This window comes from Amphiprion ocellaris, chromosome 15, assembly GCF_022539595.1.
Source record: "Amphiprion ocellaris isolate individual 3 ecotype Okinawa chromosome 15, ASM2253959v1, whole genome shotgun sequence".
Taxonomy (NCBI): Eukaryota; Metazoa; Chordata; class Actinopteri; family Pomacentridae; genus Amphiprion; species Amphiprion ocellaris.
In genome coordinates, this window is record NC_072780.1 from 24,210,397 (window position 1) to 24,224,221 (window position 13,825).

A 13,825-nucleotide genomic window follows, 5' to 3' on the forward strand; every position below is an offset into this window, starting at 1 on the left:
TCAATGGTTTATTTGAATTATTGTAAAATCACTCTAAATAGTCATTCAAGGGACCTATTCCCACCACTTCATTAAATTCAGTGCTGCAAGATGAAAATTTAATTACTCATTTAGATAAACAATTTAAGTTCCAAAGAATACTTCAATGGGTTCGGTTGACAAAACAATGTTGGCAATTGCATCAACTTAATATTGTGTGCAATGTAAACTGAAATTTCTGTTAGTTGATTTAAAACTAACTTTCCAGGTAACATTTGGGTAATTTAATCAAATTTGCTGGGTGGCTTGATTTTTCTTCACCCTGAGTTCAGGATTTCAGTCCCCTACCTTATCTTAGACTGTTACGTAAAAACACATTTGATTATAGAGTAACACCTAATTCCCCTAACTCAGTGTAGTTTATTGGTTGGACATATTGTCATTAAACCCAAAAAGACTGTTGCAAATGTTTTTAGTTTGTTTTTGGGGTTTTTTTTTTTAGGTCAAACATTATTTTTGCAAAAAGTGTAAGAGGTGTATATTTCTGAAAGCCAATAATCAATTTAGTTAAAATCATGAAAGTTTGTTATTCTAACAGCAACAACTTGTAGATGATTTTTTTTTTTTGGACTGAGCAATAAACTCAGGAAATGTAGTTTAGTTTTCTTGGAGATTTTTCTGAAACCCTAAACAGGGATTGTGGTAAGCTACAGCAGCCAGTGCAACAGCAGAAAAGGTGATGTCCAGACTTGAGCTCTCTTTTGCGATATTGAGTTTTATGTGAATTAAAATATGCTAAAAACCTATTAAAAAAAACAAAACACAGCGACATATTTTCTATGCTTCATAAAGTCTGTTCAGTTTTCTGCTACTAATATTCTAATCTTCTATTCCAGTTCTTATTAAACAATAAAACTCTGTGTGTATCTGTCCCTACAGGGCAGATTTGTACCTTGTATTAGCCTGTTGTCTGGGCTGCAAGCTGCAGATACTCTGCATACATTGTGTGGGAAGAATGGCACCTCTTTCTGTTTGGCACTATAAAGAACACCCAGCTGATTGGCACACATACACATAACGCAAAGAGGCTACCAATCCTCTTAACCACAGTCTTACTGTATAGACTCATCACATTAATTTGTTTTGTTGATGGCACAGTGTCACACAAAGCACCTTTAACAGGCTTTTAACAAACTGACAGACACTGGAGGCTCACAAAGCAGAGAGGTATTTCCCTATCAGTCAGGCGGTGTTGTGGCTCTGTGGATACAGCAGTCTTCTGACACTCAGAAAGGCATATTCAATATATGACACAATAAACAATGCAAGACATATATTGTAAGTATATAGGTAGATAAATATAAGTGAGGAAGTGGAATAGAGGGACAGAAACTGGCTAAAAAATGAAGATAAAGAAAATAAGTGAGACTAAAGGCAACATATAATAATATGGAGGTAATAATGGGACAAAGGAAAGAGGGGTAAGATGCTGGAGATGTATGGGAAAAGAAAAGAGAGAAAAGTCCTTACAAAAAGCCGTCCATCCCCTGATCCGTCAGAGGAGAGGAGGATAAGCCTGGGAGAGTTTAGTTAAACAAAAATTTTGGAACTGGAATAAAAGCATAACAGCACTCTTTTGGGTTGAGTGACCCGTTGAAACTTATTTAATCTCTAATGAGGATGATTTTCTTTCTTCCACATAGACATATGTAACAAAAAACAAAAACATCTGTTGTGAAGCCAAAAAGCAAAAGTTCACTTCAATGTTGTCACATGCAAAATGTTATGTAACTGAACTTGATAACATGAAACTACAAAAGCATGTGGTTTTTCAAAACAACAGCAAGCAGATTCAGCATTGATACAGAAATACCAAGAATGCTAACAGGCACTGGTTCAGCTAGTAAGGATGTCATGTTCCAATGCCTGCTTGGCCACACTTCATAGCTCATGTTACCACAGGGAAGAAAAACAATGACATAAGCCCTTTCACAGCAACAAAAACCAAAACAATAATGGTGGCAAAATAGAGTAGGGGAAAACTTACCTGATCTGTTGAAGAAGAAGAAGCCCTCAAACACCACAAAGTTATTGACCTGCACAGAGTAATGAAAAAGACAAGATGCTCATGATTAGTCCGTAACAGTTTGTGTTCAGCTTAATTTCCCCTGCCTTTTTGTTGTAGCTGTAGGGGCATAACAACAAACTTCACATAGTATCAACATCATGAAGGCATTTCCAAACAGGAAAGCCATTGGCTCCTGCCATTATTTGATCCTCCAACTCGACATGGTCTGACATCTCAATAACAAATTGAGCATGGAGCCTCTTTCTATTTTAAGAAGTATAATTATAGGTTGGATATTTCCGCTGCATTTCCCTGTATTCATTTAGAAATCAGAATGTTAGCTAGAAGTGGCTGGCCCTTGGGGCTAAGTAGAGGTTTCTAAATACTTCTTGTACCTGCTTTTGGCAGCATGTACAAAGAGTGGACGACAGCTGTCTGAATGTAGATTACCAGAAACCGTTCAGTGGCATTGCCTTCAGCAGGACAGAGCCTGACTAAACCCTAAACCTCAAAAACACAATTAAACGCAAACATGAATAAAGTGTAACACTAACATAAACCAAAATAATGACATTTAAACCTCCAACATCCTGAACTCCCATGGTGCATTGCAGCACAATAGTTCGCGGGTGGGTTTGGGTGGGGGTCTGGAACATAACCCCGCGATAGACAAGGGACCACTGTATATGTTCCAAATAAGTAAAGAAACACATTTGATGCATTGAAATGCAGTTCACGTTAATGCCCACCAATGTGTGTGTTAGGGCTAACCCCAAACCCTAATTTAACATCAGTCCAGAATCCACTATATCTCATTATTAGATCAGGCTAAGATACAGTTATACATGAGTGAGCATTGCTAATGTGACCTATGCACATATGTGGAATTTGGACATCTCGTCTTGTCAAAAAAAAAAAAAAAGTGACAGATATGCTTCCAAACAAATGTTTCATTTGTAATAATGAAATAGAAGGCTAAAACAATAACCAGAATTAACTAGAAACCAGAGGGAGGAGCTGCTGTCTAAATATAACAGTGAAAATTGGAACAGCCACCCTGAAAGTCACACATCAAACTATGGACCATTTTCTTTGGTTCCCAGAGGAAAACTAATCTAAGATCTCATTGCTAAAGGTGGAAGAGAGACAGATTTGTTTATGTACAGCATGCAGTCGATAGAAGAGAACAAACCATTCACATACAAATGTGACACTAAAGTCCAGCCCATACCTGAGGAACACTCTGTGTCAGGCTGTAATGCTTTGCCAAGAAAGACAGGAATTTGGGTGAGGGCCTGTCATAAGCCATCAGCATTGGCTCTAAATTCTTGTGCTGCAACAGAGAAAGAAAAAACATGAAGTTAGTGACAGTTAAAACACATATGGGAGTAGATGAAAAAGTTCTCTGCCTCACCAGAAAACATCACAGGACAAGATTGTTCTTGCATTATTTTCAGCATAGTCTTAAGTTCACATCTAGAGGTCTCAGACACTCCTCAACAGCATGGATAATTTCATCAATACTCTGAAAATGCGGCAAAGCAAGTGGGATTGCAGTTTTGAAAACAGACAGAAGTCAGATGACTAAGGTGCACGGAGCAAAATTCAAAGTTGCATTTGGCCGTTTCTGGATTGTCGTTGAGCAACAGCACACCAGCTTAAGGCTTTCCTCTCCTGTTTTTTTTTTTTTTTTTGCTTCAAACATTTGGGGTTTTGTGGACAGTGAAGTCAGGCTTTATTATATCCGGTTATGTCCCAAAATGAGAATTACTTCCCTTGTTTCCAGGTGAGGCAGAGAATTTTTCTGAAGCACCCTCGTAGCAATGGCCTGTGGGAAACAGCTGTACTTGCAAGTAGGAGAATACTGATATAACATTATTCCAGGTTTTATTTTTCTTTGAGTTAAACTGTGAAGAGGGATATGTTTTTCTGACATCTAGGGCTCCTAAAGTAACAAGTGATTTCAGCACTGACAATGCAGGTGAATGACTTTAAGGTTTGGATAATATGGAGCTTTGGACATTGTTAGACAATCGAAAAAACATATTTGAAACATATTGAAGCTTTTTATCTCTTCACTCTGGGTTCTGGGTAAATTTGGGATGAATTTGATGACTACTGACTAATATTCTGATCCAAAACACAAGAGCAAAGCATTCTAAATATATTTAAGCATTCAATGAGACCATCTGCCTGTTGTTTTCTTGAACTTTGATCTTGATCTTATTTTCTGATTCTGATTAGTTCCAATCTTCCACATTGCATGAAAGGACCTCTGACCTACACAAACAGATCCCTTACGCATGCCGCACAGAGTTTGTTTCCATCACAGCATCAATGATGCACATGCTAAATCCAAACCAGTGCATTACTGCTTATCTTGACACTGTTCTGGTGTCCGCTTTGAGACCTGTGTGCACAGAACAGTGTTGAGATAAGCACTGGCTTCCAGAGGCATCTTTATATAAAGGTGGCAAGCCAAGCTGCTGATGGTGCTGTGGCAAAAATTTAGCATTATTTCCAAGATCAAGACCAGTATTAAGAAATATGAATCTGCTGAGAGCAAACTTAACTCTAAAATTAAGCTTAATATTCTCATATAAGACTTTGTCTTTCATACCACAAAGTACAGTGTCTTGAAGGAGATTGCCAGTATCAAAGTGTATGTCACCCTCTCGTACTAGCACTCTTGCCTCCCCACATTACAGGGGGGTCACTTGGAACAGGTATAAACACTTTTGCCTTTAGATGAGACCTGAATCAAAGGTTTCACATATGAACATGAAATTAAAAAAAAGCTCACGGCCATAATATCAACTTATAGATCTATAAACTGGGGACAGACACTGACAGATGAATGGTCAGGTCAATATATCTATACACTCTCCAAATTCTCAAAATATCTCTATATGTATAGGTCTCAAAAATCCAGTAATGGTTAGGTTATAAATGGGAATATCACCAAACAAAAATTTTGCAGGTATTTAAAGCTGCTATAATGCTTGGAAACCAGTCACCCTTTGCAGTCACAACATTCCTCATATCACAACACAGCACATTTGTCTTGTCAAACAATCAAGCCCACAGACTGCTCATGTTTTGAACTGAACAGCCTGGAAAAGTGACCATAATAACACCCTCCACTATTGTCAGTCTGGTTTCTAGTCATTTGAGAAGAATGCTTCACCTGCAACATGAAATCAAATAGCTCCAGTCCATAGCCATGTCGCTGCAAGTTCTCTGTTATGTAGAAATCCAAGACACACAGGGGCTCTGCCTCTATATGCACACCTCCACGGTCCTGTGGTAATACAACAAGCAGATGAACAGTTGACACAGAAGGTTCAAATAGACATAACATCAATAAAGCACATGGAATTATAGCTGGGCTAGACTGAAATTATGTGAAAATTTGAGACAATCAGTGACTCACAAGCAGAAATAGCTTCTTGTAGCCAACTTTCAGAAATCCCACGACCACACCACGCCCTCTGTATTTAAAAGAAAGGAGAGGTGAGTCACTAAGTTTGCATGGCAAGGGGCGCAGAGGGAGCAGAATGAGTAGGACAACTATCAACCAACTTCTCCATTTGGGTCATGCCATCAGCATGAAACACACTGTGTTGTATGTCTCAACACTTCAGTAGATGCTTTTCAGTATGACTCAGTGCTGATGAGCTGAGCAGGTCCAGGTGAAGAGTATCAGCTTAGTCAGAGAAAGAGTCTGTGTGTGTGTGTGTGTGTGTGTGTGTGTGTGTGTGTGTGTGTGTGTGTGTGTGTGTGTGTGTGTGTGTGTGTGTGTGTGTGTGTGTGTGTGTGTGCATGTGTGTAATGAGTGAGAGCTGAGGGAAGGATGTGAAAAGTACCCGCTGCTCTCTCCATCCTTCAGCAGGTAGAGCTGATGCCTCTGAGATTGCAGCTTGGAAGCACTCGTTATCGGTGCTGTAAGCTGTTGGGCCTGAGGGGAAAAAGGATGAACATTATTAAACATTGACATATTACACTATTTTGTTATCTCAAAGCTCAAACACCTGTAGATATTACAGGTGTTTGTGCTTTGAGCATTATTTACTTCCACCCAGTTGCCAGTGCCAGCTGACGGAGCTTCAATCTTGATTTAAAAAGAGTTGGCTGATATATCATGCTGTATATTTTCTAGCTTGTAATCATATTACAAGCTAGAAAATATACATTTTGCTTGTTTGTACTTCAGTGTAAAACATTGCTGATTTCTCTAGTCTATGTTTTCAGATTATGCTCCAATTTTTCTGATATTTTGTCCATTATATACTGCCTCTACACATAGAACATTTTCAAAACATAATGCATGTTTTTCATTAATTGTTGGTTTAGGGCGGGTCTATTCAATTGGCGGCCCGCGTGCCCCTCACAACTGGCCCACCCCCCGATGACCCCTTTCCAACCATCTAAAGCAGCCCTATTCAACTAGCGGCCCGCGGGCCACATGCGGCCCGAAAGCAACCCTCGAGTGGCCCTAAAGCAACTGCCGAGTGACTGGGACTTGGGTCCGAGAAAAACAGAAAAACATCTTTCGGTAACACTGACAAGTTCTTACAAAAATTCCAACATTATTGCGAACACTGAATGCAACACTTGCCGTAACCTATCAACTAACCCACAATGCATTGTGTTGAGGAGACGCATTTGAAAAATTAACATTAGCAGTTCTATACAGGTGAAAATAGCATCATGTCTTTCTCTATCCTGAAACGACAAATCGGCGAGGTTTAATCCTGCGTGGACTGACAAGTATTTATTTATTTACCACCAAGTCCGAACGCCAAACCAATGCGTTTACTCTGCAACGAGTGTGTTGCAGCGCATGTGTTGTTTTTTTAATCCGATTCATCGATCAATCGAAAAAAATTATTGGCCGATTAATCGATTATTGAAATAATCGTTAGTTGCAGCCCTAGTCAGCTTTATTTCATTTCAAAGGGATAGTAACTGTGTCACTGTGCCCACTGTTTATTTTTTTTGATTATATACACTGAAGATGTGACTGTCTCAGATGAGACCAAATATGGACAGGGACAAACTCTGTTTTTTGTTATTTCAAAAGAAGAAAAATGTCTCAAGTTCTGAAAAGTTACTGTTAACCAAGTTAATTTTTAATGCACTTTCAGATGTAACCAAAAGATGGTGTTTCTAATCTGCACTTAGTTTTTATGTTCATATGCACCTTAACCTGTGCTTATATTTACCTATCAAAATGTGTTGAAGTTGTGTGTTTGAAATGTAAAATTTAAAGAAGCAGTATTTCAGCACAGGCTTAGTTTAAGTACTGCTCTTCTATTATGTTTATGTCCTTTTGGATGTGGCAATACGTTAATAAACATCCAGTGTCTTTGTTGTCTTATCTGTTTGTGTTTATTTTAAATGGTTAACTTTGCTCAGTGTCTGCTAAAAACGTCCGGCCCAGCTCATGTTCTTAGTCTGAAAATCCGGCCCCAGTGAATTTTTAATTGAATAGCCCTGGTTTAGGGGCTAAATCAATGCTTTAAACCACTGAGAGCATCCAACCGGGAATCATAAAAACGTAATAAGCTTAATAACCATACTCATGAATGAAAGTCCAATTCATTTTAACTTGCCTTGAACACAGTGTCTTTATTCGTTTCTCAAAAAACTCCAAAGTGCATAAAATTCCCATTCCCAAGTTCAGCATTCAGTGTACAGCTGTCCGCGTTCGGCATTAAGCAGTCAAAAACTGATTTGTCCCTTCCGGCTGGAAACCCTACCTAGCCACAAAGGTTCCTACCTAATATAGGTAAAATCAACAATCAATTAAGTACGAGTGAAACCCACTGACACCAACATAATTACAGAGCAATTTCAAATCTGCTCCTACAGTTGAAAATACGTAGGAAACAGATTTTGAGTGTCACTGAAAATTCCAGGTCTGCTATGAAGTACAGAAAACTAGATAATTCATTTGTAATATCTAGGCCTCTATTATAACTCCTTATTATCAGGATGCCCTCTCTTGAAAAGTAAGAGAAGTAAGAAAAATCATATTTCTCCCGTATTATCTTCTCTTCAATACCTCCCTGTACAATCCAGAACAGAATGTACAATCATGTGACCAAAATGACCAAGCTCCATCTTAGCTCTTTTCACTTTAATTGTCTCCAATCCTCTATCTGTGCCCCAAACTTGGTTTTACAGGGTAAATACATTTTTTCTACATTTTTGTAGAACAAACAGAAAAAGATGGCACTCCTCACTGGCACATTTTTTTTTTTCACATTTCTGTGAATTTGGGGATATGAACAGATAAGATATGGTTCCTGGGAGGAATGTCTCTATCATCATCACCTCTTTCCTAAATCAAAGTTACATAATAATGGAATCAAATGAACTCTTTGCACTTTTATTTCATGAGGCAGGTGCGTAGGAAAGGGATGAACATATTCAAAAGTTTCAGACTCCTGCAGACTAATAGCGATGTGTCAGTCAAGAACAAAATGGCTCATAGAAATGGCTCTTTGAAGTGAATCATCAGAGCTGCTTTTGTTTTCCCCTCTATTTTTTTCTGTTCAAGCCAACGTGATTGGTCAACTATATGATGTGTGAGAGAGAACATCCACTACAGAGACAACACTGCTGCTGCTGTGTCTGCAGTACATCCAGTAACACCAAAACTACGTGGACCTAGAACCAGAGTCTATGAGATAGACAGTGCAAAAGGCTATGACTGACTATGAGTGATTCTCTAAGCTTCTCTATGTTGTTTCACCGTAACTAGTTAAAAGTTTATAAATATTATACAATCAGAGATTGGATCTTTTGTCAAATTGAGATGGGTATTTGTTTTTGAAGATTTTAATGTGAATGGCTTCAGATTTTTGCTCATTTTTTGGACAAAAGACGACATAAAGCCACATTGGACTTATTTTCTTCATCAAAGAAAAACCAGCTCCAGTTTGAACTTTTTGTAGTTTATTTTGTTGTATCATCACTCTGCCTAAGGTGTCACCATTTCATCTATACACAAGATCGCTATCGCTTGTCGCAGAAACATAAAACTGTGATAGCAGGTACAACTCAGCCATGACATGTATGGTATGCTTGAATAGACTTTTTACAAAGTGTAGAATTAGTTATCACAATCCAAGCAAACATGTAGAACAGACGAACCAGTAACAGTACAATGTCGCGAATTCTAAACAGCAGATAATCATGCATGAAAAAAGACAATCTAAGTATGATTCCAACTGAACAACCACTATAGTTAACCAAATGTGGGCAAATATCGCACAACTATATGGGCTGGAGTCATGGTTTTGTGTGCACTTAATGCCACACAGCATATTCATAGTCACCACGTATCTCCAAGTAGATACGGTATTATAGGTATGGGTATTTTTAACATAATCATGCTTGCTGTCATATATTACAACACAAAATCAGCACAGGAATTGCTTTGAAGCTTTTATCTGAAATGATGATGAAGTGACCAAAACACCAATAAGATTAATTCCACTGAAAGTTTTTGAGGGTAAACTTGATTGCAACAGTCCTAATAAGAGGCATCCACTTAACAAAATGGGCAGATGCAAAATTTATCTGCAGGAGTTAGCTTTAATGACATGATGACTAGTTGTGTCACAATAATACTATTGGGGATTTTAGGTAAAGAAGAACAAAGGTTTCTTCATCTGTGTGGCTCCATGTAACTTAAACATGAATCTTTACACTCAACAATAAACAACTACAAAAAAATAGACAAAAAAATCATACTGACTCCCACACCGAAACAGACTTACCTTTGCTGAGGCTCTGCCAAGTTCATCAATAACTGTGGCTATATGGCCTTGAAGATCAGGCCTGCAAACACAGTCACAGCAGAGCAGAATGGGATCAGATAAGCAGTGGCTGATCATCATTGTCAAAGCTGATCATCACTGTCAAACAGCAAAGAGTGTTTTTTGTTTGTTTGCTTGCTTGTTTGTTTGTTTTCAGCAGTTTACTTTAGACACTACACCTCCTTGTCGCAGCTCAAGGTGGACGTGAATTAGCCTGTGTGATAGTTCAGTCTGAGTGATGCTGCCAGGGTGTTTCCCAGCTTTCTCCTTATCGCACGGTGGAACAGTAAAGTTAGTGTGAGGCACACTGAAGTCATTCCCTGACCGTTGTCTCGTTATGTTTCTACGGGCGACGACAACAAGACGCTCAAATGAGCAGATTTCTTAATGGAGAGTAAAGTTGGCTTCTCTGTAGAGATCCGGAGAAGATACTCTGTGTTGGGACGTCAAATGTAACACTTCCACTGACAACAAAGACAAAAGCAAACTTGATTTTTTGACTTACCTTTCTGCTGATCTGCGGCCTGCAACAAGGGTCTGGTCCAAGATGGAGACCCTCTCGGAGAATATTTGGTTAATATCAAAAGGAAACTCCATTGTACAAATTAGCTGGAGAGCTATGATATGTAGTAAAAGATTAACAGCCAATCCCAATGGTGCTTAGCTAGCAGGCTAGATAACGGCGCACTGGCAGTTTGCTATCTCACCTACAAAGCTGATTCGTTGGCGCAATAAACATCAGTTAGCTGACTGAAAGAAGACAGCAACACTTCAACATTGCACGGACACAATTTGCATGACACTAAATAATGCTCTGTATGAGTGGCATGAAAAGGCACTTGCTAATTATATTGTCAATGCAGCTTCAATGTGTCTCTGAGGATGCGTGTCACTCCCGGAAACATAAACCGTAATGTGAATAAAAGACGGTGGAGTCAATCCGCTCGATACCGACAGAGCTTCTGTAACGTTAATTAACATCCACCCCCCAAAAAAATCATAGCGAGACAATAAAGGTCAATATATGTAAGATAACAATTATATCACTAGCCAACTTTTAGGCCCTTATATAATTTTATCCTAATTGTTAAGGAGCAGCTTGTTTTAGTTTTACGGTAAAATGGTCATAGAGGGCTTTAACGTTTCTATGACAGCAGCACTGTCTACAAATTACCAGAGGGCTGAAACGCCAAGCGAAGTTGTTGGTGAGCGAGGTTTGCTGAGCCCAAAACCACAGATGTGACAAAACTGGTTCGACGTGCAAATTAATTTTACAGATTATGGCTCTGTAAACGTACAAGTCTTTAACACCGGACTGTCACACAGAATAACATCTTTGTTTCCAGCTATCTAGGACTGTTTCTTTGTAGTTGATTACAAACCTGCTGCACCAGACAGTAGTAGGATCCACGAGTGTCGCAAAAGAAAGGGGCTGCGTGCATTTACGCAAAGAGCAATAGTAGTAACTTCATGAATTAGCTTTAACGACAAATGATCCGAAAATGGAGGACGGGCCCATCAGGATCTAACAGCAGATCACCCTGTCTACTACTTGTCTCAGACAGGTGAGCTCCTAAACAGAGTCACAGTTCATCAGTTACAGTTAGATGTTTTGTCACATCACTGCTGTTATATGTATTATTATGGAGCTAAAGCAGAAACAGTATGGGTTGTCATTGAAAAAATAATTTGTCATTGAAAATAAAATTTGTAACTGAAAAAATGTATATTTTTCATTGAAAATGCAATTTGTCATTGAAAAAAGAATCTGTCATTGAAAATAAAATTTGAATTTTCAGAGTTTTTTTCACGTCTGTGCTTTCAGGGAAATTTTTATTGACACTCAAAGTTCTATTTTCAATGACACCTTTCTGTCTCTTGGTGTTGAGGGGAAAAGTCTGAGGGGAGGGGCAATGAGCGCGTCATTTATATATAGTTTGCATATCAATGAGCGCCGTCCAGAACCTGCTGGTCTGTGACTGACCTGACCAACGCAGCCCTGCCTCTTTATGTTTTAATATGAAGATAATTCATATGTATATATTTTGAGGTTTCTAAGATCTTTATAAATCTTTATTTAATTTTTTAGAGGCCTTGATTTATTGACAGCTGTAGTCTGTGATACACTCGAACTGTACCGTCTAATTCTCAGTTATATCAGTGGATCAACAAAAACTTAGCAGAAACTAATTACTGAATAATTACTAAACCTTGACGAGAATGCCTCGTAAGGCAGGACTGCATTATATGACCACATGTTTTATCTGAATATCTGACAAGTTTTGCAGCGTTTTTTGTCACTGTTGGCCGAAATCAAAGAGTTCATGCAATCCAAAGGGGAAGACACCTTGCTGCTTGAGAACAGAGTGGATTCTTGCGCTTGCATTTTTAACGAACATCACTGGGAAACTGAACCATCTGAACTGTGAGCTGCAAGGCAAAGGTAAGACATGATAAGCTCTGCAATGCCAGGCTTCCCACTAACACACATTTACAGACAAAGAAAGAGGTAACCCATGTTGTCATTCAAAACACCGTGCCATTACACAAAAATGTGAAAAATAATTTGTTGAAAACATGTAATGATTTGTTGTTATGATCTGTTAAAAATGTTGGAATGCTGGTAAAAAAAAAAATGCTGGTGATTAGTGCTAATGTGATAGGATTCATTTCAAAATGTGAAAGTAGATTTTTTTCTTACATAACTGATAATTTGTATAAACATGAGACAAAGTTCATGAATTGTTCAAAAATGCTACAAAGGTAGTGGTTTGCACAAATGAAGCATGATCTGATGACAGTTAATGATTTCTTAAAAATGTTAGAAGTGACAATTTGCACAGAAACGTAGCTGGTGTGATTTTGAACAAAATGCTGCAAATATGCTGATTCATACAAACTGCAAAGTTTCAGAGATGGGATACTGACTTTTAAATATTGGAACAGATTTCCATATACGTGTGTGTTTCCTACCGTCATTGTTGTGGAAATCGTTGTTAATAATTATTGTAAAGAATAATTAACATAAATGTGATCAGACAGTCTTTTTACATATTATTTTCATTATTATTATTATTGTTTAAAGATGATGGGGCAAGTTTGCTATTGAGGAAGTTTGTATCAAACAAGGTGCCCTTCGTACTACTCAGTACCCTTGAAGTTGCTCTCAGGTTAAAACAGGTTGGTGACCCCCGATCTAGAGTATTTCAACTCAGCCTTCTCAGAGGGCTGTACAGTGGCTCGGTGGTTGGTACTGGTGCCTTACAGCTAGAAGATCCCAGGTTCATGTCCTGGCCTGGGCCTAGTCTCCCTGTGCATGTGTGGGTTTTCTCCAGGTACTCTGGCTTCCTCCCACAGTCCAAAACCTCCCACAGTCCAAAAACATGCTACTCTAAATTGTCCATAGGCGTGAATGTGAGTGTGATTGTTTGTCTCTATGTGTAGCCCTGTGATAAACTGGTAACCTTCACCCTATACCTTTAAATGACAACTGTCTGTAAAGTGGTGCTGTGGGTGATTGAATAATTATTAAGGAACTTAATTTGAAACTAAAAAAGTATAAGATATAATCAATATAATATGGCCCGAGACATTATCAGCAATAAAAAAAATTACTGTATAGTGGTTAGCAAAGAAAACATTTTGAACAATATTGATATTAGAGAGCTGTTGTACTGCACTGCATTCAAGTCCCTCAGTGTAGCAGTAGTGTAGCTGTAAAACCACATGGTGGCACTGCGAGCATATATATTCTAAAGCATGTAGGAGGAAGAGTTGCATACCGCTGGCCAACGGTAGAAGCTTGTTACACAGAATGGAGAAAAGAAGCAATAAACTGAATGAAGAGCAGACTGATATAATGAATACTAGTTTTCCGTACTTCGATTTTAATATGAACCATAAGCTATCCCTTAGGAAGTGTATGTTAGAGATTTGTGAACTACATGTT

General features: G+C 38.5%; 1 protein-coding gene across 8 annotated transcripts in view; it reads right to left on the reverse strand.

Annotated features, from left to right (window-relative positions):
• Positions 1 to 10,778, reverse strand: part of atat1 (alpha tubulin acetyltransferase 1) — a 30,569-nt gene extending 19,791 nt beyond the window's left edge. For 4 of the 8 annotated variants that reach the window (XR_004848181.2, XR_004848182.2, XM_035952764.2 and 1 more), the window contains exons 1-8: positions 10,382 to 10,777; positions 9,838 to 9,898; positions 5,914 to 6,005; positions 5,481 to 5,538; positions 5,235 to 5,348; positions 3,279 to 3,380; positions 2,027 to 2,075; positions 1,510 to 1,555 (exon numbers count right to left, since the gene is read on the reverse strand). Coding sequence is in view for 6 of the 8 variants with exons in the window: in XM_035952764.2 (XP_035808657.1) it covers positions 1,510 to 1,555; positions 2,027 to 2,075; positions 3,279 to 3,380; positions 5,235 to 5,348; positions 5,481 to 5,538; positions 5,914 to 6,005; positions 9,838 to 9,898; positions 10,382 to 10,473 (614 nt within the window). In the remaining 2 variants the exon portion in view is untranslated. Of the gene's footprint in view, positions 1 to 1,509; positions 1,556 to 2,026; positions 2,076 to 3,278; positions 3,381 to 5,234; positions 5,349 to 5,480; positions 5,539 to 5,913; positions 6,006 to 9,837; positions 9,899 to 10,381 lie in introns of all 8 variants that reach the window. The other 4 variants (XM_023280132.3, XM_023280131.3, XM_055017983.1 and 1 more) reach the window with 3 other exon arrangements.
• Positions 10,779 to 13,825: the final 3,047 nt, after the last annotated feature.